General features: G+C 30.5%; 1 protein-coding gene across 2 annotated transcripts in view; it reads left to right on the top strand.

Annotated features, from left to right (window-relative positions):
* LOC118195530 (glycosylated lysosomal membrane protein-like) overlaps positions 1 to 24,155 on the top strand; it is a 33,762-nt gene extending 9,607 nt beyond the window's left edge. Inside the window, exons 4-7 of one of the 2 annotated variants that reach the window (XM_035366856.2) lie at positions 4,192 to 4,425; positions 11,795 to 12,063; positions 22,923 to 22,962; positions 23,109 to 23,266. In XM_035366856.2, the coding sequence (XP_035222747.2) occupies positions 4,192 to 4,425; positions 11,795 to 12,063; positions 22,923 to 22,941 (522 nt within the window). In that variant the 3' untranslated portion in view covers positions 22,942 to 22,962; positions 23,109 to 23,266. Of the gene's footprint in view, positions 1 to 4,191; positions 4,426 to 11,794; positions 12,064 to 22,922; positions 22,963 to 23,108 lie in introns of both variants that reach the window. The other variant, XM_035366855.2, reaches the window with a different exon arrangement.
* Positions 24,156 to 24,371: the final 216 nt, after the last annotated feature.

Raw genomic sequence — 24,371 nt, 5'->3', positions numbered from 1 at the left:
ATGTATTTTTATATTCAACCATAGTATTTTTTATTTTTAACAAAATTAAATAATAAGCTTAATATGTGATATAGTATTTCAGTTCTTTTATTAAAGTTAATGGAAAGAGTTAATAGAATAGTTTTAACATATACAGCTGAACTTCAGTTTTCCAGGAAATAGGGTACTCCATAAGAATAAAGTAACCAGATATTTCTGAAATTACTTCAGGACAAGACATTTCTGGGGACTGTGAGGGAGGCACAAATTTGTTTGGAGAATAATCTTGTCATTTTAAGAACTGGAGCAGTTAATCGGTTTTTACCAATTAATGTCATGTTACAGTGTATCTATCTAAATATATTTCTAGAATCTAATTAAAATGAATGATTTGGTAAAATTATTTTCTTTTATTTACCCTAGAATAAGAAACATAAATTCTCTTCCAGTGACCCTAAATTTTTAAGTGACTTAACAAAAATGACTTAGTCAGTGCTGAATTATCTGTACTTGTTTAAGCAAAAAAGTGAATTAGAAAAGAGGGGGTTGTAGTTTTAATTGAGAATAACAAAAGTAAAATCTTTGTATTTATTAGCTTTCTTCAAATTATATCTGAATAAAGAATAGCTCAATAGTTACAAATGCAAAAACTGATTAGTGGCAAAGCCACAAAGGAATGACTTTGGGCTGTATTTATGGAGTTGAAGGGGCTGGCTGTACGACGTATTACTGCTTTTTCTCATATGTTATGTAAATATCTACTAAGTTCTCTTAGATTAAAAACAAATCCAGATAAGAGCAACTATCCTCAAAGTCAACTTGAACAATTCTTTCAGTGGTTCAGTTTAAGACAATGGACAATAACAGTCTCAGTTTAAAAACACAACAGTAATTAATTTATTCACAAGTTACTAAAGCAGAGCACGAGTGCTATCTTGCCGGTAATTATTAGGGCTGGTGACTCTCTTACAAGCATTTAATACATCTAGTTACAATACAAAATTCTAATTGTAACTTGAAGAAATGGGGAAGGTAGAGCATCTTCTGTAGGTGTTTTGCAAGGCTCTCCACCTAAACTCTTTAACACAGATTTTCTAACCAATAATTATCAATATCTGTTAGTTTGATTTACATCAGTCACACTGCAGCAAAGGAATTCTCATATTTTTCATATGATCTTCCAAACAAGTTTATCCATACAAAGGTTTCCTGAGTAAACTATTATTATAAATAATAGATGAATAAAAATACTATTAGCAGTAATAATTAAAAGAATACTAAATGAAAAATTAGAATTAGATGTATACAATAAAGAACAAAAAGAAGGATTTAATGTTATGAGCAACATATTGCTCCTAAGTTTTTCGATTCAGTCATTGAGCTCTAAATTGTAAATTAATTGATCCAGTCTTCTTATTGGTCCAGTGCCAGTTTTGATCGAACTTGAGCGAACTTTGCCATCCTTTCCTGTGTGAATTTCTATAATTCTACCCAGAGACTACATATTTCTACGGTAATGTTCTTCATTGATTAACACTATGTCTTTTGGTTTGAATTCATTCCACATATCAGCAGATCTTAAATTCAATAAAGAACCTTTTTGCTAGCATTTCTAAAAGTTATTTAACACATTATCTTGAATTTTAAATTTTTTCACGATGGATTTTCTCGATTCTAATAAAATCATCCTTAGATATTCTCAAATGGATAGCAAAGTTCATTGAGATAGAGCAGTGAATGGCCAACAATTTTTCTAAGACTTGCTTTGATTGTTCTGATAATTTTACCTCGGAATCCTTCCCATCATGCTTCCCTTTCAGCTATAAACTTCCAAGGAATATTGTAAGAAGAAAAAATTCTTTATGGAAGGATCAGAAATATAGTTCTACAATTTTTTTCAGTTCAGTGTCTGCATGCTTGAATAATAATGCATTATTGCTGTATTTTGTTGAACATAGTCCTCGTCAAGCTATGAATCATTTAAAGGCTAACAAGAATGCTTCTATATTCATGAAAGGTACCAGTTCTAAATGGATGGCATGAGTCAACTGTGCAGGTAAATGCTAGAAGGTAATGTTTGCGGTTGTTCTCTTTAGAGAAAAGTGGTCTGATATAGTCCAGTCCAGTTACAGCTAATGATGGTGATTGAAGAATTCAAAGCAGAGGAAGTGGAGCTATATCTTGAATTCCAGGGTGAATATTATATCTTTTGCAAATTATGCATCTGCTCAACAGGGATTTAATTCATTGTCACCCTTTGACTACCCAAAATTTTTCACGCAGGTGTGTCCACTCTGGAATGGAAGAGCCTGTCATGGACTGTAGAATTCTTTTCATGTTCTTTCATGTGCATTGAAAGTTAAAAGGTCGATGTATTGACACTTTGACAGCAGTATCCATGGATGCAAATTGTATTCTGCTTTTTAACTGTAGAATTTGCTTTTTGTCGAGCCCAAGATTCAGCGAGTACATGTTGGACCCTTTGCCAACTGTGAGATTTATTGAGGATGTCTTTCTTGAAATACTGAAATTGATTGTTTTTAATTCACTATTTTTCCACATTCATTATTTCAGCAGCAGCTAATGATCCACAAAGTCTTTTGAATCTAGAGTTAGAATTGTTAATGAAACTATACACGCATGCTGTTAGTTGCTATACCTTACTTAATTTTCTAAATTTATTTAAATTTAGCAATGGATTAGAAGTTTGCAGGATGCTCTTGTTCTTGCAGGAGAGTGTTTCTCATTTCTACGGATATCTCTTCCTCATTTGCTTCCATTTTTTATACTTTAGGCCATAAATTTTCAGTCTCAAGAAGCCAGCTTGGTTTGTTTTGCAATAACAGGCTTGAGATGATCTTAAAGTAGATGTATTTCTAAGCATACTTGCAAAAAATTACAGTATTTTATTCAAAATTTCTGAATGGAGATATACGTGAATTTATATTTTAGCGCGTTTTGAAATTTGGAATATTTGTTGAAAGCGATAATAACATCAAATGTGGTTTAGGCACTTTGTTAAGACTATTTGAAAATGGGAAGGATGTGAATTTTTTCTGCTCATGCACAGTGTAAAAATGTAGGAACGATATGACTTTTTTTTTCCGCTCCTGCACAATGGAAGAGAAAGGAAAATAAGTCGCCATACATTAAGAAATTCGCCAATTCTCGGCGCAAACTGAAAGAAATGTGCCAAGATAAGTTTTTGAATTTCTCCATAAATTTCGCACCATATTTTACAAAAATTAATATTTAAGCATAATTTGAGTCATAGAATCAAAATATATAAAAAAAATGGTATGTTATTTCAGAAAATGTCCGATTTTGTGTCAAAATACCTATGTTAGAATAGTGCTATATATGAATCTAATGTATATATCCTAAGTCGCGTTTTCGAGACATGAAGAACGCAATTTGAATTTCATCAATCAGCCCAGTAGAACAGAAGATATAGAACTGTCCCTCCCTTTTTTTTTTTTTTTTTTTTTTTTTGCAGGGTACATCTTGTTATAATTCAAAATTATAATTGTAATTCAAAGAAATAGGATGGTAGAGCGTCCTCTATAGATTTTAGCAGTATAGATAACTGTCTACAGAGGCATCTCTTCTAGACAGAAAGCTGTCATGTGCTTTGCCATAATAAAAATAATTTGATCTGGCAAGGAACAGTCCAGTTCATTGAAAATAATCCATCCAGATAAAGAAGTTCTTTTTTGTATAAGGAAGAATGATATAATGTTTATGATAAAGATAATCTAATTCAGACTTTTTATTTATAAGATTAATTCAAAATAAAGAATAACTTTTACACCTTTTTCTAGGTAGCAGCAGATAAGGCTTTCCCCTCTATTTTTGTATCTTGTAATAGATCTGTTTATGGATAATATAATCAATAGAATTATCTAAAGATGAAAACTGTAATTTAGATTTTATTCTAATGATGAAAACTGTAATTTAGAAACAAATAATGATTCTTAGTGTTTTTATTTTTATTTATTAATTTATTTGAATATCCTGCTTGATGTAATTTTTAAATATCCTCGTCTTTCAACCTTAGTTTAACCATACTTGTGCTTATTATTTGTATTTGTATAATTTTGACTATTATTTAAATGAAAGAAAAAGTAATTTATCTAAGAATTTGAGTGCAGTGTACATAAATGATTCATGATATTTATTATATTTGATTTATATATTTTTGTATTTTCATAGTTTTCAGTTATTGGAGACCAGGTGATGGCTGATGATTTTCCTCATTTGATGTTTACTGGAAATTCCACACAAATTAAAGTGATTTTGGATCACCTTCATTCTAATTCTTCAAAAACACGATATAGCCTAGAATTTATTGTGTTCTCTCCACAGTCTGGAGACTGTTCTTCTAATCAGTGGCGGAGTCACGTTAAGAAGGCTATAAGTGATGAACATTCTCCTGGAATTTTTTCAGTAATATAATAGTTTATATTATCTCTTTGTAATTGAAGTCTCGTGTCATACATGCAGCCATTCTAGATATATATAAAAATTGCTGAAATTATACTTTTGTATTTATGAATAATGTATTAAGGTTTTAATTGATTCAAGTAATAATGCTGCTATTCTTAATAAATTAATTTATAAGTGATAAAAAGTAAAATAATAGTCGTATTGCTTTTAGACAATTTAAGCATTTTATTTTCATCACACGTTTAAAAAATTTTTAGCTTTGCTGCTCATGTTCTCCTCCCCATTTAGCATAAATAAATGATTAAAAAGTCATTTAAAAAAGTTTCTTTGATTAGTATAAAAAAAAGGCCTAAGAGAAATACTCCTTGGGTAAAAGTATATTTACGGGTACCCCTTGGCGAGAATTGGCAATTTTTGGCAGCACATGGATGCCGAGTTAGTGCAATTCTTTGACTTGTTATTTTGGCTTTGTGTAGTGCCAATTTTAGTGCTAAAAATCGCCACTACACAAAGACAAAATAATAAGTGAAAGAATTGCACAAACTCGGTATACATGTACACACTGACCTATTTTCACTTTAAAAAAAAAAAAAAAAACACACAGAATTGCACAAACTAGGCATTGTGCACTCCCGTGACTTTGTCCATGTACACATCGATATATTTTCACTTAAAAAGTCAAAGGAGCACCCAATTCTAGGTAAAAGTATATTTACGGAACATTCAATTACTCAGGTTACCATAAATGAAACAACAACTTGACGATAAACGAAACAACAACTTGGGGATAAATGAAACAAGGACTTTGCGATAATACAAGGTTTACCCTTCAGTCTACTCTAACCACTCATTGCATATGAAAAATGAGTTAGTCTATATTTTAGGGTGCCCCTTGGTTTATCACCAAGTTGTTGTTTCGTTTATGGTAACTTGAGTAGTTGAATATTATAGAAACCGAGTTATGATGTGATTGGTTGCTTGATTGCAGTGAACTTGACCTGATGGGAAAATATTTGTAATGGCTTATTTATGTGTTGGATGTTGGTTAGGAAGTATGTTGCTTATTTTGTGCTTTACGCTGTAAAATGCCTGCTGGTGGTACAATTAACCTAATGTTTCTGTACACTTTAGAACAAAAATGGGAAAGAAAACAGTGATTGACTGGTGTGTAAATGAAGATTTAAATGGCTTTGTTCACCTCTCAGTAAATTATGTAGTGAGATTTAAGGAATTCGAAACCATAGCTCATGTCAGCACTTCGGAAGGTCTGTGGGGTGTAATAAAAACGGGTTTTTGAAAGAAATGCTACCGACAGTCTGGCAGTATGGAGGATATTTTTCATTTTTACTTTTTTTAATTAATGTGGCAACGGCAGTATACATATTCTAATTTAGATGAATTTAAACAGTTTTTGGATGCTGTTAAGGAATTCTGTGTGTCTCTCATACCGATGAAACAGAAATTTTTAAATAAGTCAATATGTCCTTTTTGTATTGTGTAGATTCCATAACATGTATTTCCATTCTTATGTTATTTTCTTATTTTATTTAAAGTGCAGTTTATTGAGATTATATAGTTTTTGTTTTAATTATGTTTTGGATGCCATTTTATTGGGGAGGGTGTTGGATGTAAACAGGAATGGTGGCAAAAAATCACCAATTTTTTGGCAGGGAGGAACATAAAATATATTTTTACCGAAAAATGCAATGTTTGTTAAGGAGAAGAAGCAGACCACTCTAAAATGCTTGTAGGGAACGAAATTAAAGGAGGAAAAATTAATTAAGAAACTTTTGAAGTATTGTAAATATTTTTTGAAAAAGTCTAGACATATTTGTAATTTATCCAACAATATATATTAAAGTTAAATAATTATTAAATTTTGAAAAAGGTAGGTTATCAAAAGTGTTGAATAAGTTTTCAAATTAAATGTAATGTTTATAAATGTATATAACAGTTTCTTTTGAAAGTTTCATTCATAGTCATTTTTGAATTTATTTTTCTATGTTAGGCTAATTAAAATTTTATCTGATGTGCTGTAATATACATGTAAGTAAATGTTGATGTAAAAATTTTGTTTTAAATATCATGTAGAATATTAAAGTGCTCTTGAAACAAAATATATAAGCTTTACATATTTTTAAAATTGCATATACAATTTCTACTCTCTGTATATGCATTAAAATTGCATATACAGAAAGTAGAAAACATGCTATATTTATACAAATTCGTCTATTTTGCTTGTCTGGTGTTTCATTATTATAAAATTCATTATTTTCATTATTATAATATTCATTATTTTCATTATTATATTATTCATTTAGATTCCTCAACGTTATTCTTTACAGTCTATATTTTTTAAATAATTGGAGGGATTTTGAAATAAACTTTCATATTGTGAGAGTTTGGAAAATTATCTGTTACTTAGAGAACTATATTTCGAGGGGAAAAAAGGATGTGTGCTCAAAAAGGTCAGGTTTAAGACTTCTGCATTTCAAATGACATTTAATCAATTTGTTTTAGAAAAAAGGGCCTAATGTTACATCCCAAATTAAATTTTTTCTTAAGAAACCACTATGATGTATGCAATGTAGTCGGTAATATAAGAAATGACTAAATGCCTTCCGGAAAAAAGTTAAATTACTGTTAATGTAAATACATACTTGTATGTGTGTGTAAATTACTAAAAGAAAAATACTCAAATCGAATTTTTTATAGCGAGAAATATATATTCATATATATAAAATAAGAGGAAAAAATCAATAAAGTTTTAGTAACAAATGTTTAACTTACATATATTTGTTGGAATGTTCTGGGTGTTTTCTTCAAAATGAAAGACCTTTTTATAATAAATCTTATAATGAACACACATTCTATTTAAGATGATAACATCTGACATGATCACTTACACGATACACTGATGTATTGCAAATACAGTGTGAAACTAAAAATGACATAATTCCAATGTGTCTTCCATCAGCTCAGCTCCAAATTAAGCTAACGTTATATAACAGTCTGCAGACAGTAAGTCTTTGAAATTTGTTACAGTGGTACCGGCAGTAGATTTGAAGAACCTATAGATCTCAAATAATCTAGAACTAATTTTTCCTAAGTTTTCAAATTACTCAAACAGAAATACAAGCCAGTAATCAGTATAACTCTTTAAACCTGTAATCATATACAGTGAAAAGTCGTTAATTCGGACACCCATAACCCGGACCTCAAAGCTACAAACTTTCTGCGCATGCGTCGCGTTGACGCATAAGACCTTTACGGCTGCGAATATGCGTGTGCGCGTGTGCAAAATACGTTTATGAATGTGCATTTAATGTATAACGGACGGTATAAGCTAAGCTAAAGTTATCTAATTCAGTTAATGTTGCAGATTGCGTTGTTCCTTAATCTTCGAATTGGATTCGGCTTATTATTTTTTGCAGACTGTTAGAGCAATTTTATAAAAGTAAGCTTGAACTTTCAATTATGTCAAATAGAATTTCTGATATATTTACTAATATGTAAAGGATCTACAAAGCGAAAGTATGTTTCGAAGTCCATTAAACAAAAAGTGGAATTGCTGCAAAAAATAGATAAAGGCATATCCTTTGTTTATCTAAACTTTAATGTTTGTTTATCTAAACTTTGTTTATATTTAATGCCGTGGTGCGCAATGAATTGGAAGTTGATTTGTCAGCACTATCCTTATCTTCAGGGCAGATGTTTTTATTTTATTTGGCTTATAATTCCTTACTAAATGTAGTATTTCATCTCGATGTACTCCGTCTTTGATTTGATTTAAATCAAATTCCTCGTCATTATCGCTCCTCGTCGCTTCCGATAGCGAAGAAAGTGACAGAGCTTATTGAAAACGAAAAAATTTCGATTGACAAATTAGTCGGTATTCTCGACACAGCAATTATAGGACTTGAACAGCGGAACTTTGTAACTGAACAAGAAATTATGTCTGTTTATAGAATTAAAGAGAATGTATTATCACATAAAAAACGAAGCAACTTAAACAACTTACATTGAAAGAAATGTTTAATAAAGTAAAAAATAAATATTAAGCTTTTTTTTTTGTAAATTTTTATACCCTTTAGATCATAATTGTTCTTTATTTCATATATAACGGTTTCATATTTTTAATTTTATAATTTCTGCATGCCATCTTACCAGATTTAAACTGATGATCTATAATCCGGAAAAATCAATAATCCGGAATCGCCGAAGTCCCGACAAGTCCGGATTAACGACTTTTGACTGTGATACTTAGCTTCTTTCTTTTTCAATAAAAGTAATGCCCAATCTTGCTGCCTAAAAAAAAAAAAAAAAAAAAAAAAAAAGTCAAAACTATACCATTTGAAAGAAAAAAAAGGGGGAGGAATGCAAGATTGCAAGTAAGTATTGCTGCAGAATTTTATTCCTATCATTCCATCTTATTTTAGGAAAGGTACCCTATAAATGCATGTTTGACAGCATTTTAATGCAAGTAAAACTTCTTACCATTGGAAAGTATCAAAGCATTTTTAAGAAGTATATTTTGCTTCTAATAGTTTACTTATTGCACTTAAAAAAATTGAATTATTAGTTAACTTATTGTTCGTATTAACACTAAACTCCCTCTTTATAATATTTGTTATGTATGATTATATATGATTTTGTTAATATCTGAAAAAACCTTTTTAGGTTTTAATAAAATTAAAGAAGGAAACATTAAATATGAAAGTTAATTAAGAAACTTTTGAAGTACTGTAGATACATGTTAAAAAGTTTAGAAGTAATTGTGATTTATCCATTGATATATATTATATATATATAAGTTAAATTCTAATATATATATAGTATTATGTAAAAATAACAAAACAATTTTTTAAAAATTATAATATAATCATGCTTAGTATTTTCGTGCATTGAACAGGTGAAAAATTATCTGTAAAGATATAAAATAAAAAATTTAGAACCAATTTTTACAAAAATTGAAATTCAAAAGTAATAAATTTCAAATAATCCTATAAATACAAAAAAGAATTTAATAAAGGTTAAAACCAAAACACTTCAAACAAGTAACACCTCAATTTAAAAAATTGACGAAATTTAAAGAAAAAAGAACACAATTGAAGAAGAATTCAGTCAACTTCAACGTCACTCTGTCAGGAGGAGAAACACTGAAATCTCTCTTCCACAAAAATACTTGAGGAATACTAAAATCAATTGAAATCTATCTTCCACAAAAATACTTGCTTTTCTGTGTCCAGAATTAGCCGACGGACCATTCCAATGCATTTTAATTATAACAATTCACCCGAAAATTCTGTCCCCTCCCCCAAGCAAAGAAAAAACAAAGTAAATCCTAATTAAAATTTTTTACCTTTACACAAAGAGAACTCTATTAAAAGAATTGAAAAAGTTAAGTGAAATAATAAAATACTTTAATGAAAAATTCAAATCAAAATATTATATTTAAACACTTGATCCAAACAGAATTGAATGAAGTCTTTTCACTAAAGTTTTATAATTTCATTTACGTTTTCAATTTGGATAATGGTCTCTTTGTTTAAAGGTAAAATTTTGATTTGAATTTTTCGCTAAAGTATTTTATTATTTCACATACGTCTTTAATTCTTTTAATTCTTTATTTAGTAAAAACTTTTGATTAGAATTTACTTTGTTTTTTTCCTTGCTTTGAGGAGGAGCCAGAATTTTCAGGTGAACTATTATAATTAAAATACATTGGAATAGTTCATTGGCTAATTCTAGATAAAGAAAAGCAAGGATTTTTGTGGAAGAGAGATTTCAATGTTCCTCTTCCTGACGAAGTGGCACTGAAGCTGATTGAATTCCTCTTATGTTCTTTTTTTTAAAAAAAATTCATTGATTTTTTTGAATTGTTTGAAGTGTTTTGATTTTAACCTTTATTAAATTCTTTTTTTGCATTTATAGTATAATTTGAAATTTATTACTTATGAATTTCAGTTGTTGGTCTTTATGAAAAATTGGTGCTGAATTTTTTACTTTTTGTCTTTGCATATATAATATTATATATATAATTATAAACATATATATATAATATATATAATTATAAACATAATTATATATATGAATTAAATAATTATACATGTATGTTAAATAATTATGAAATTTTGAAAAAAATTGCGCTATTGAAAAGTGTTGAATAAGTTTTGAAATTAAATGTAATTTTTGTAAATGCATGTAACAGTTTCTTTTGAAAGTTTTGTTCATAGTCCTTTTGAACTTATTTTTCTATGAAATATACAGTTAGGCTAATTAAATTTTTACAGAAGGGATCGTCTAAATATTTTAGTGTGAAATACAGTTTTGAATTTTTGTTTAATCAAATTTGGACGCAACAACAATTCTTTGACAAATTTGGACATTCTTTACATGTTTAATGTTTAAAAACGTTAAACATGTAAAGAATTTGAAGCAGAGAAATATAAGATTATTCAAATTTTTTGAATAATTTTAAATATTAAAAATGATTAAGTATGAGACGTATTCGGAAACTAAGTACCGTTTTGAAAAAAAAAAAAAAAAAGGTAAAACAATTTTTTTTTAATCCAATTTTATTTTTACATGAAAATACATGCCTTAAACTATTTTTCAACATAGTTTCTGCCAGCGATCAAACACTTGTCATAGCAGGTGACCAGTTTTTGTATACCATCGTCAAAGAAACTTCCGGCCAGTTTTGATAACTACGACTCCACAGCATTTTTCAAGCGGTCAGACACAATTTCGAACAAAACAGTACGTGAAATTTGTGGAAATGCCTTTGAAAGAGTTGTCATTGTGAAGCGTCTGTTCTCATGAATTGCTTCATCAACTTTCCTTACCAAATCATCGGTGACAACAGAAGGCCGATCACTCCGAGCCTCGGTGTGGACATTTGTTCGACCTGCATTAAACATTCTTACCCACTTTCTCACCATTCCATCACTTATCGCGTATTCACCGTAAACTTCTGTCACTTGACGATAAATTTCGGCCGGTTTAACATTCTTCGCGTTCAAACGTCATGAATCTCACAGTCTGCAGGAGAACTAATTGTCTTAAACATTTTGAATGTGCACAGCAAACTGAAAACACAACATAGCGCAACCAAAATGGCAACAATTGAAAGTCAGTGAACAAGAAAGACTAGTGCGCATGCGCAGGACGCCTACCACAGCGCTGCGACGGCGCTATAATGAAACGGTACTTAGTTTCCGAATGCGCTATGTATTAAAAATATTATTGCTTTAAATATTTTGAAAATGAATCTAATTATTGGTTATGCATAAAATGAAATATAAATATAAGATGAAACATTTATAAATGATTTTTTTATTTATTTATATATTTATTTTAATTTTAGGACATTACACTTTCTCCTGTGTGTACCAAGAAAAATGATCATTCTTTCATCTCTTGGCGTCCTGTTTCTTATACTGACAAAACATCCTCAATAGAAGCTTCTTCAGATGTTAAAATAACTTCAGATATTAAACCACATGCCATCACTTCTGTTCGAAGCATCGCTGAATTATATTTTGGGGGAAAGCCCAATATGTCAATTAATGCTTTCAATATAACATTTGGAACAGTTGGAGATGGGTTTTATCGAAAAACAGAATACACAGCATGGTATGTAAAATTTATTTAATCTTTTTCCGAGTTTTATATGTAATAATATGTGTAAACACTTAGTCTTTCTCTTTATACTTCTGTAGTATGTTTGGAGGTAGTAGTGGCTACAAGCTTTATTTCCGTAAATATTGATTCCAGGCATGCATTTCAAATTGCAAATTCTCTTAAAATAAGGTAGAGACTTTTGTGAAACACTCTTTATAACCAGAAGACTTCTGTTAAAATTTTTATACAGTAGAAGTCCAGAAATCCACAAAGCTTGGGACCAGAGATTGTGCAGATTTTAGGATTTTGCTGATTTCAGGACAGAGAAGATAAAGTATAATATTCGGACTGAAAGTGCAAAATAAAAAAAGGTGTATTAGATACATTTAATTAAATTATTATATACATTATTGCAGTAATTTATTATATGCATTAAATTATTATTACACATATAAATTGATTGTATTATTCATTGTATTATATGTACACAGCATCGAGGTTTGCCAATTTTGCCTCATGCAAAGATTTCGGATTCCGGTGTTAGAATCACTGTTGCTGTAAAATTTCAACAGCTTTTCTTTATTTTTCTGTATATCATACACAATCGTGTCGCAATTCATACCATTCTGCTAATAATCGAGAAAGAAGCGCCTGCCTCCATCTTTTGCATAATTTGCACTTTTTGCATTAGTGTCAATGCAACGTGTTTACGTTTTTCAACGTTACAAGCAGTAACATCATAAGTGCGTTTCTTATCTGTCATTGTATTAAAAAGGGCTGAAATGTAAAATATTCTTAATTTATCCACAAAATATCTGGATAAAAAAAAATGGCAGCGCTAAACAATTTTGTGAAATAACAAAGCTAAAAAAATACAACAAAGAGTTGAGTGAATCATCTGCTTTTTTTACCTAGATGCAGATTATAGGGGAAAAACTTTTACCTTATTTATTATATCTTATTTTTTAAAACTTTTTTATGTCAGTAATTTGGTATTTCCGTTATGACTCGTTATTATTTAGTAATTATGACGTCATTATTTGTTAAGTATTTTTTATTCGATATTTCGTACTCAATGTTGCAGTTTCCAGAACCAAATGTTTATATTTTGAGAGGCGTCACAGATTTCAGGTTGGCGAATTTATGGTATTTTAGTGTATAATTCCCATGTAACAAAAGTTCTAATTAATTAAATATTTGTTATCCTTGAGTTAGTTAAAACATTTAACAAATAGGTTTATGTGTAAAATTTGCAGTTAGATTAAAACACTTTCGTACCTTTATGTGTAAATTAACCCTTTCAGGACAGGCGTCCCATTATGTTGTAGTTGCTTCCTTAACCCGGCGGAAGGCGCGTCAAGAAAAGTTACTTGAGCGGGTGCGTGGGGTATCATATACCCCAATATTTAAAATATGTTTTAAAAAACGTTTTATTTAGTTTTAAACCAGTTTTGTCATTTATTATACGTGAATAAACCTTGGGTTACAAAAAATTAATTTCCAGTATTAAGCTTATAGAGTTAAAATAAAAATAAATGAAAATAATAACAAAATAAACATCATACCTCTCAATTATTTTTTGCATCTTTGATACACAATGCTTATTTTATCTGTTTACACTTTGAACAAAATACATTAATATGTTCTTGGCACAGAAAGATTTCACATTTTGAACATCACATTCATGTTTTTCTATCCTTAGCTCGAGGACATTCATCACGTTTTATATTTAGATATTTCGAATTTCATAGATTCGTTTGAATTATTCATAGAAACTTCTGCTCTTCTTTTGCACGCCGTACGTAAATTTCTCGTTAGCGTATTAATCTCTGATCTTTGTTCAATACGATTTTTAATTAGTTCTAATGCTAAGTCCTTCAAAAACAGACGTCTGCTTCTATATCTGGTTGGTGGATTAGCAGTTGATAGCAATATGATTCAAGCATTTATTGGAGCAATATTCAGTGAAGAAAAAAAAAGTACCATTGGCCATCTCCTTGTTATTCTGGCAACTGAATAACTTGCTGCCATTTCATCTACCGTATCCACTGCTCCCTTAGTCATATTATAAAAACATAACATTTCTGGGTTTTTCTTTTCTCCAGTAGTATCATCTATACCATCATCGTTATGTAATGTTGAAAGCATAAGAACAGTTTTTCCTTTTTTAGGAACATAAGAAATTAATGTTTTATCTTTTTCAAAACCAAAAAGTGTAGAAAATATTTCCCTTCCCTTAGAAGTAAGAAAAGTAGGAGGAATTTCCCTTTTGTTTTTCCGTATTGTTCCTACTATTGTCAGCTTTTCTTTTAGAAGATCTGCAGCTAGTGGGTAACTCGTATACCAGTTATCTGTAGTAATATTTCTGTCAGATTTATACAGTGGTTGAATTAATCTTTTCACAACATCAGATGGACTGGTACTGACCTTGAAGGGACCATCTGGCTTTATACCGCAGTATATTTCCATATTAGAAGTATAAAAAGTTCTTGAGTCTACCAGTGCAAAAAATCTTGATTCCGTATTTTGCTGGTTCGAGTTTCTCGTCAATAGTGACGTACTCACCTAAATTATAGGAATCTTTGCAATTTGAAATAAATTTTTCAAAGAAATCTCTAATTGCGGCTAATTTATTAAAGTGTTTTCTCTGTGGTCTGTCTAGCAATTTATCGAAACGCATGCAACGTAAAAGAAATAAAAATCGCTTATAGTTCATTGTTGTGTGAAAAACTTCAATACCTGTACCGTCAGTAGCCCAAAGGTCCTTTATGTTGAGATGCAACGACTTGTGAAGGCCACATAAATATAAAAGTCCTATAACTGCTCTTATCTCGACCACGTCCGTAGCTTTCGCATCTCTTTCACGTTTATAATTTAAAACTATCTCAGAAATATATAAATCCATATATTCTACAATCATTGACAATATACTATTATCAATAAGAATATTCCAACTACTAAAGGGATCAGTAACATTTCTGGCTTCTCTTACAGGTCCTGGAAGATGAGTCATAATATTATGTGCACGAACTCTTACATTTTGTGTAAATTTCTTTTTTTTCCACACTGTTTTTCCATCTTTTCCAACAAAATCATCAGAAACATCATCATCTTTAGCATCATCCAGTTCATCATCTTCTTCTGTATCTGTGTTATGTTCGCTAAATATTTCACAGTCAGTATCACTTTCAATTTCCGAAATGCAATCTTCATCACTTTCAACTGTTTCTAATAAATCTCGCAGCCATTGCATCTCCAATTCATAGGGACTCATTCTTTTTGCCATAATACACTAAAAAATCTTTAAATAATGTTAGCTACTTTAAAATTCCTTGCGAGTAGAAATATTTATTGTTTTTCTCTAGAATTTAATTTCTGAAACAAATATTCCGTCAGAAAAAAAATTACGTGGACAGGCGCGTGGGGTGTGTCATACCCCAGTTCCAACAAATACCAATAAATATTTTTCTGAAACACAGATGCAACAGTAAACCAGGTCTGAAGGTCATACACTACTAGAAACTCAGCTACTGAAAAGGACACAAAATTTCCGGTTTCACAAGTTAGGAATATTCCACTGTTTAGCAGGGGTGGGGTATACTACACCCCACGCACCTTCCCGCGGTTAATCTGTTTGAGCTATTAAGTCAAAATTGACATGGAGAAATGATACATGTCAGTGAATTCCATTGAGTGAATTTTCATCCTTACATGTGAAGCATTTAGCTTTTTGATTAATTAAAGCTAAATGTTAATTAGTTATAAGGTATTTCTTCCACCTTCTTAGCATGCCATTGTGGTGTAGTCAGCACGTTCGATGCATATTTGAGAGTGGCGCCCAAACTAAAAATGGTGGTGGATGAGGATTTTTCACCACCAGGATGTCCCCTAATCCCCAATCGCCCTTCAAAAAGGGGAGTAAATAAGGTATTTCTTTCATCGCCTTAGCATGCTTTTATGGTATAGTGGTCAGCACACCCAAAGCGTATTCGAGAGGTCCGTGGTTTAAGTCCTGGCGAGGGCATTGAACATTTTTCATGTCTCTTACTTGGAAATAACCTGATGCCTGTACGTAGTGAATATTTTACCAGCTGGCATTTTTTGCTTTGCAAGGTCATGTAAAATATATGTTTTGTTTTTATAGAACCTTTTTAGCAGTAGTATTAAGGCTGTTTTTATAAAATTAACCATCTTAATATTTAAATAAATAAATTGTTTTACATACTGAATTTGAATGTTTGTGGAACTAAAATCCTAATAGTGATCACCATCTCTTGTTTTCCTTGCCATTGGGTAGGGTTATCTTGGAATTCAGGTTTCTAAAGATTCTTTTGGGCTTGGATTGTTATACATTTAAAAATGGCTGCTCATATATATATGTGCATGATAAAAATTTAGAGTAAGCTGCAATGGAATGACGATGGTTCTCAGCATTTATAACTTGGAGAGTCTGCTGCATAATTAGAAAGATGATCCTAGAAGGAGAGACTTGTAGACAGATGTAGCCAAACTGAGTATAATCTTTATTGCTGGACACAAACTAATTATCAAAACTATATTTTTCATTATATGTGAAAATTAGCACAATATGCACACCACAGTTTTATATAGAGTATCACATTTTAAATAATGGCATAGCTAGCAGCATTTTAAAGCACAGGGAAATGAAATAGCGTCCAAGTGGCAACAGAGCTGCAAGCTAACTGTACATTTATCCAATCTGGAAGTCTATTAAGAGAAAGGTTTTAAGTTAAAAGGTTTCAGTTCTAAGAATTCAGGTTCCCAAATAACTACGTCGTCAGCATTGCGCAGGCCATGCAAGGTGGATTGATCTAGAAATGACAGAATCCAGAAGAGTTATTATGATTTCTAGAATAGAGACGAAGTAAGGGGTTACCGTTAGTTAAAATTATAATTTTTTTACATAGTTTTTACCTTACACACACAACACAAACATTTATATATCAGTAAAAACATAAAATAATAAATTTAGTACCAATTTTTCACAAAAACCAAAAATTGAAATTCATAAGTAACAAATTTCGAATAATCCTATAAATGCGAAAAAGAATTTAATAAATGTTAGAACCAAAACTCTTCAAACTACACCAATTAAAAAAATTCAATTAATTTAAAGAAAAAAAAAAAAAGCATAATAGAAGAGGAATTCAATCAGCTTCAATGCCACTGTATCAGGAGGAGGAACATTGAAATCTTTTTTCCACAAAAATCCTTGCTTTTCGTGATTAAAAAAAAAATGTTTTGTAATTATGATATATATATATATATACAGTACAAAGTCTGCAATTGGGACTCGTCGGGATTTCAGGATTCCGGATTAGGGGTTTTTCCCGATTATAGATCATCAGTTTAAATCTGGTAAGATGGCATGCAGAAATTATACAATTAAAAATATGAAACTGTAATTTATGAAATAGAGCAATTTTGATCTAAAGGGTATCAAATTTTACAAAAAAGTTTAATATTTATTTGTTTACTTTATTAAACATTTCTTTCAACACACGCATGCGTAACGTTTGTGGCTTCGAGGTCTGGATTATAGATCATTTCGGATAATGGACGTCCGGATTATGGACTTTGTACTGTATATATATACATATATATATGGGACTGAAAGGAAGTATTTTATTGCAATATGACCAAACTGCAAGTAAAAGAGCAGAACATGGAAGAAAATGGGAATAATCTCAAGAGGTATATCCAGTCCTGTAACCAAGAAGCTCAATGCTGTGTTAAGTGCAGATGCCCTTGTAAAAATGTGGAAAGCCGCATCTTGTTTTAAAAAAATACTAACCTCTCTTTTTTTTAGTAAGTGGGGCATTTTTCCACTTTTGCAGCACATCTAGGAACACTACACACATAATTGTTTGCTCCCCAAATAAAAGTGGCTGTTAGGTAGATTGTTTAGATTGTTAGATTCCCCTCCCCCCCGAAAAAAAACAGTATTTATTTGATGCTTTATTAAACATTTCTTTCAATATAAATTGTTTAAGACGCTTTGCTTTTTGTGAGACATAGTTTCTTGTTCAGATACAATGTTCCACTGTTCAAGTCTTGTAATTGCCATGTCAAGAATTATCTTTGTAATTAATTGACAGTAGAAATTTTTTTATCCTTAATAACCTGTTTTTATCTACACTAGTTATATCATTTTCATTTAATACCACCTTCCCACATTCACAAACTCCGTTAATTGGAAATTTGTGCTTTTTGTTTGCTTGCAATATCTAAAACTGGCAGCCATCATCATAAACTTTAACTAGCATTAACTATATATTATTGGCAGTGTATCATGAGCTCAATGACTCGTGTTGGAAAACAAGTTGTTCCACTAAATTTTGTCTCGCCTCTATTGTGCTGAGAGGAAGTTTAACCTGAATTATATTATTTAACTTATTAACATCTCTTTCCCATGCTTAAGGCTTATATGAACAGAAAATCAGTAATTTTTGATTCAAACAGCACTAAATGTAATATTTTGGCCTGTGAATATTATTTGCATCGTCTATTTTTTGCATATGGAAAGAAATTTCTGTTAAATTTCTCTTTGTCAACACCCTCAACAGATGATAGCATAGTTGTCTGTAATTGTCTTAAGCATAATGTCAATATAAAAGGTTACCATATTGTTTGGTATTCAGTTACTAATATTTTTTAAAAAATGTTTTAACATTGCTGTGCGAGCCATTTCTCAAGCTGCCGTGTGTTGATAGTCAAGCAGTGATGAAAGCAAAAAATAATAAATGTTTTATTAGGTTAGCATTTATTCAGTAGATGTAAAATTCACGATTTTCGTAAATATAAATGTAATGATATGTAAAATGTTTCAGCTTGAGATGTATGCCAAGCAAAAAGGCAACTACAGAGCTAAATTATTGATCATACAGATTTATACTAATAAATAATTATGTTTCTTCGATATAGAGGAGTTCTATTTAGGGCCAGAGTGAAATTAAGAATCAGGACCCTCCACTTGTTTTATTAAAAAAAAAAAAAAAAAAAAAAAAAAAAAAAAAAAAACATATGTGCATGCATGAAGTATTAAGCATACAAAAAATTTCTCAATAATTAAAAAAAGTTTCTGGTTTTCCAGAGGTCTGGATTTTAAATCATTCCAGATATTAGACTTCTAGACTTTTAGGATTTTGTATTATATAAACTCTCAAAACCTCCCAAGAGATTGTGAATCACCCTATACCTCAACTAGACTGAGAAAATAGTAAGAAAATTGTAAGATGGTTAAATAATTTTCAAAGTTCAAATTGTTTTAATTGTTAATTAAAAAGTTGTTGTTAATTAAAAAGGAGGGATTAACTAACATAAAGTCAAGTAGGCAAGCTTTATTAGAGAAAATATGTTTTTGAAGTTGCTTACAAAGTTCACAGCATAAAGATTTTGTAATTCTTTTTCCTGTTAGACTTCAGATATGTTTTTGATATTCAAAAAATATTTGCTTACGACATGCCGAAAATTAAGGTAATTTTTTAAAACTTTTTTTTAATTCATTGTTTATCTTTGTAACTAATTCTTAATTTTATTAATATGAGGGCTATCCAGAAAGTAGATTACGTTTTGGAATAAAAAAATAAACAAAGTATAGGAAACAAATTTTATTATATACAGATGAAAGCCACACTCAAATACTACTTTTCTACATAGTCACCATACAAATTAAGGCATTTATCGTAGCGATGTACGAGCTTGGAAATTCCTTCGTCGAAAAATTCGGCCGCCTGCGCCTTCAACCACTTCGTTACCTCTTCTTGCTTTTCGCTGATGATTTCATGCAACAAACTTCGCGAAATTTGTGGAAAACTCAAAGAAAGTTCCGTTATTGTGAAATTTCGATTTTCACGGACTTTAGCATCGCTTTTTTCGAGAAGCTCGGCGGTCACTATGCTGGGTCTCCCACTTCGATCTTCGTCGTGAACATTGGTTCGGCCATTTTGAAATCTTATGACCCACTGACGCACTCCACCTTCAGTGATAATGTTGTCCCCATACACTTCACGAAGCTGCCGATAGATTTCTATCGGTTTACAGTTTTTTGCAGTCAGAAACCTTATTACTGAGCGCACCTCGCAGCTCGCGGGATTTTCAATTAACGCAGACATTTCAAACCGTCACAGTATCTGAACGGAGCACTGCACGAACCTCTCACTAGCACGGCTAGATGCAGACTGAGCTGCGCAACGCTCTGACCCCAAGATGGCCGCGCTAGCCCCGCCCCTAGCGGACACAGACGGAAACGTAATCTACTTCCTGGATGGCCCTCGTATTATGATATAAATCAATATATCAAATTTTAGTGTTTTTTTAACAGTCAGCTCAGAACTAGGCCAAATCCATTATAGAAACTGATAACTTATTTATCAGAGATAGTCATGCTGCGTAATGTATTTCCTTCCATTTAAAATCAAACTGGAACATCTCAGAAAGGTTTTACGGTAAGCCATTATAAAAAATCAGTAATTGTCATTCAGTCATGCTCATTCACTGGTAGTCATGATCAATAAAGAATCATTTTCCTAGAAGCTAAAAGTCATGATCATCTTACAGAGGTTTCACAGCATATATTTTTAGTGTTTGTGTTTTTTGATTTATTGTCATTTTCTTCTTATTCATCATTTTTATTCAGGATATAGTATAATGATACAGGAACTAATATTTAGTGCTGATAGATAGTAAAATAATTGTAAAAAAAAAGACATAATTTTATGACGTTCTCATTGTTTGTTATGTTGTGTAAAACTTGTGACAGGATTTTGACATTGGTGCAGTGGCTGAAATTGCTGTTGTCAACTAGAATAGCTATACTATTTGTTTAAGAATATGATATCAAAATAAGAAAAGGCTGAATATAATTTCAAATAATTCAAGATGATAAACTGTAGATAAATATAATTTAAACATTTTTCAAATTTTTGATAATTCAGCTTCGTTAGTAGAAATGTGCTTATGACTGAAGATAAAATATTTTGAGAACATATGCATCTGTTAATCTATCCATATAGAGTAGTTGGCTGTGATACCTATGAGTGATTTGCAGGTACATGAAACTGAGGATAATAGTAAATTCTGTATTAAATGTGGTGTCTAAACTAGACTTCATTTGATAAAATTTATGTATTTAGTATCGAACGTTTGACAGATATTTAATGAAATGTGCTAAATATTTTATTTAATTTTGCCAGAATTAAAACTTGTAACATACTGTATTCTGTATCATCAAATTATATTATATTCTGTATTACTAAATTAAGTAATGCAAAATGTACAATGCATTTTTTCTTTTTCTTGTATATATGGGAATAAGGGTTATAATATTTCAGCCTAACCTTCAAAATATGATAGAGTGGTGAAACAGTGCTTACATTATATACTGTTTCAAAGAGCAACACAAATCATTCTTTTTAGGATTGGTTTAATTATGGAAAAGCATGCGAGAATTATCTGCCTAAGATAAGGAATGCCTTCATGGAGGACTTTCTGACGCGCTGGTATCCATGTTAAACACGAAAACAACAAAAAGGCTCATGTAGCTAACTTGGAATTGAATTGATTATCAGTGTTCAGCAATTTTACTGCTCGGCACATGGTAAAGTCACTGGTGCTGCTGGTGAGCACGTGCATATGTGAATATGGGGAAAAGAAAACACCCTCATCAGATGATAGCATAGTTGTCTGTAATTGTTTTTAAGCATAATATCAATGTAAAAGGTTGCCATATTGTTTGGTATTCAGTTACTAATATTTAAAAAAAATTGTTTTAGATATTGCTATGCGAGCCATTTCTCAAGCTGCCATTTATTGATAGTCAAACAGTGATGAAAGCAAAAAATAATAAATGTTTCATTAGGTTAGCATTTATTCAGTAGGTGTAAAATGTGATCTTCTGGTAGATGAGACATCTTCCATCATGTTTGCTTAATGCAAAATGAGAGCACAGCTTTTAGAGATGATCTGTAACTTGAGAATACAAAAATTTTTTGTAAGGATCGTTTTTGTTTGCCTTATTTTGTTACATTGACATGAATATATATTTAGTGCTTACGATCACAACTCCTGCAGTAATTTTTTTCCCCGTCTACTGTAAGCCAAGACGATTGACTGTGTATATTGAATTATTAAATATTTAGTATGACTGTATATCATAGGTTTCTATAGTTAACAACAGATAGCTTCAAAAATTTAAAAAAAAAAAAAAAAAAAAAAAATCTTCTTAACTGTTAATTACCAATTTCCCATGTAGAGCAGGCCCACCAGCGGCCGAGCGGAAACGTCGCTGAACACTGGTAGTTCAGTCCGAGGTTCGAGTCCCGCGAACGAGCTGGCTGCATGGGTGTTTTTATGGTTTTCCCCATGTGTAACGTGTATACGAGTCAGTTTCCCTTAAAAAGTCCTCCACAAAGGCATCCCTCTCTTAAGGCAGATAGCCCTCGAGTGCTTTGCCATAATCTAATTAATCTAATAAACCAAACCAAACCCATGTAGAGCATTTAATTTTAAAATTCTTGCTCATCACAGTTTTTCAAAAAATGGTGAAACTGTAGATATGTCAGTTTCATTTAATGGAAGGGAATGGAACTAAATATTTGCAAGAAATCTTTTGTTATATTTGATTTAAGTGTGTTGTAATTGGGACAAAATTTCTTTTTGATGGGATAATGCACACATTATTTAAATCAGGTAAAAACCAAAGTGGAAAGATTGAATATGAAGGAGCAAGTAAAAATTAGCTTGAAAGTATTAACCAGTTTTCAGTGACATGCATATATATTCTTTCTTTGTTAAGTTGTTTTTATTTTCATATGTTAAGTAAACTTTTATACAAGTACTTTTTTTTTTAGTGGGCAAACTAGGTGTTGAAAACAGTAACTGTTTTTATAGGTTAGTAATGATTTGTACTAGAATTTAAGTTAAAATATTAGATGTATACTCAGACCTGACAGATGTATTTCAGAATGTACAGATTTTAATATCTTTACAAAGTGTAAATTCTTAATTTTTATTTCTCTTAATATTCTTTACTTTAGGTCTTTAATGGTTGGAACGGGTACTACAGTAAGCATTGGATTATCATCAATTGCAATATTATATGCCAGTATTGGCCTCAGTGCTTTAGTTCTATTTTTTGCAAGTGGTGGGATTTTTCTGGCCATTCAGAGGTGTTGGCGAAAGGATGATGATTTGCTTTTAAGTAATAACAGCGTAAATTAAAAATATTAATGTATTTCTATTAATGTTTATTTTTAAATATGTTGTTTAAAATTATTTTTTAATATTCTTAAATTAATATTTTATTTACATAAAAATATTACTGTGATTAATTCATCTGTTGTAAATGTTCATATATTTTTAATAGTTAGTTTTCTCTAAGTGTTATGTTTTATATTATTTTACTGTAATATTATGTAAATTATTGACAATACACATCTCAGATGTACATATTTCATTGATGTAATTCCTTTCCTTAAAATATTTAAAATTAGTCCACAAGAAAATAAAAGATTTAAATTTGCACTGCAAATTTCATTGCATTTGTTGGTTAATGAACCTAAATCGCCACTTAGGAAATCTTTTAAAATTGCTCGCAGTGAAGCAAAACAAGTATCGTAATTTAAGATGTAATACTTTTTGTTCTTAAATTTGTTTTTCCTCATCCTTAGTTTATTATAGAAATCTATGGAAAATTATTTCTTGTGATCGGCAGGGTGTTTTCCTGCTTTAGATGCTTCCAAAAGATGTATCATAATAGTTGTATAGAAGTAAAGGAATTTTTTGTTTGGTATATTTCATCAAGTATTAATTCATCATTCATGATTAGATCGGTGAGTTTAGGTCAGTGAATACTGTTCACTGACAGAAAGAAAATGAGTGTGTCAAAACTTAATGCTCAATTTACTCTTCATGTAACTTAATTCCTATTCTTTAAGTGTTATGGTTCTTATAAGAATATATAAATTTGTAATATTTAATGCCATTTGTATTTTTAATTACTTTTGTCAAAGTCTATTGTTGTAAAAATAATATTTTCATACATAATTTATAAAAATGTAAATAAAAATTTTCTTTTGCTTGCAGTTATTATTTGCATTGTTATTAAAATTGAATTAAGTTTCATTAAGTTTGTGTATGAACATTTATGAAGTTTTGTTTTGTTTGTCATGGAAGAGTGAAAATTTTAAATACAGGAAAACAAATTCCAAAACCTCGTAATTATCAAAACTATATACTACAATTTCATATTCCTAGTTTTATTTTAAAATCTGAATTGAAGTACTAATTTTGTTTCTCGG

Source organism: Stegodyphus dumicola, chromosome 3 (genome assembly GCF_044657685.1).
Source record: "Stegodyphus dumicola isolate Sdum_Otavi_A_Nest chromosome 3, ASM4465768v1".
Taxonomy (NCBI): Eukaryota; Metazoa; Arthropoda; class Arachnida; order Araneae; family Eresidae; genus Stegodyphus; species Stegodyphus dumicola.
The sequence above is the reverse complement of the archived record's forward strand: the minus strand, read 5'-3'. Positions and strand labels throughout refer to the sequence as shown.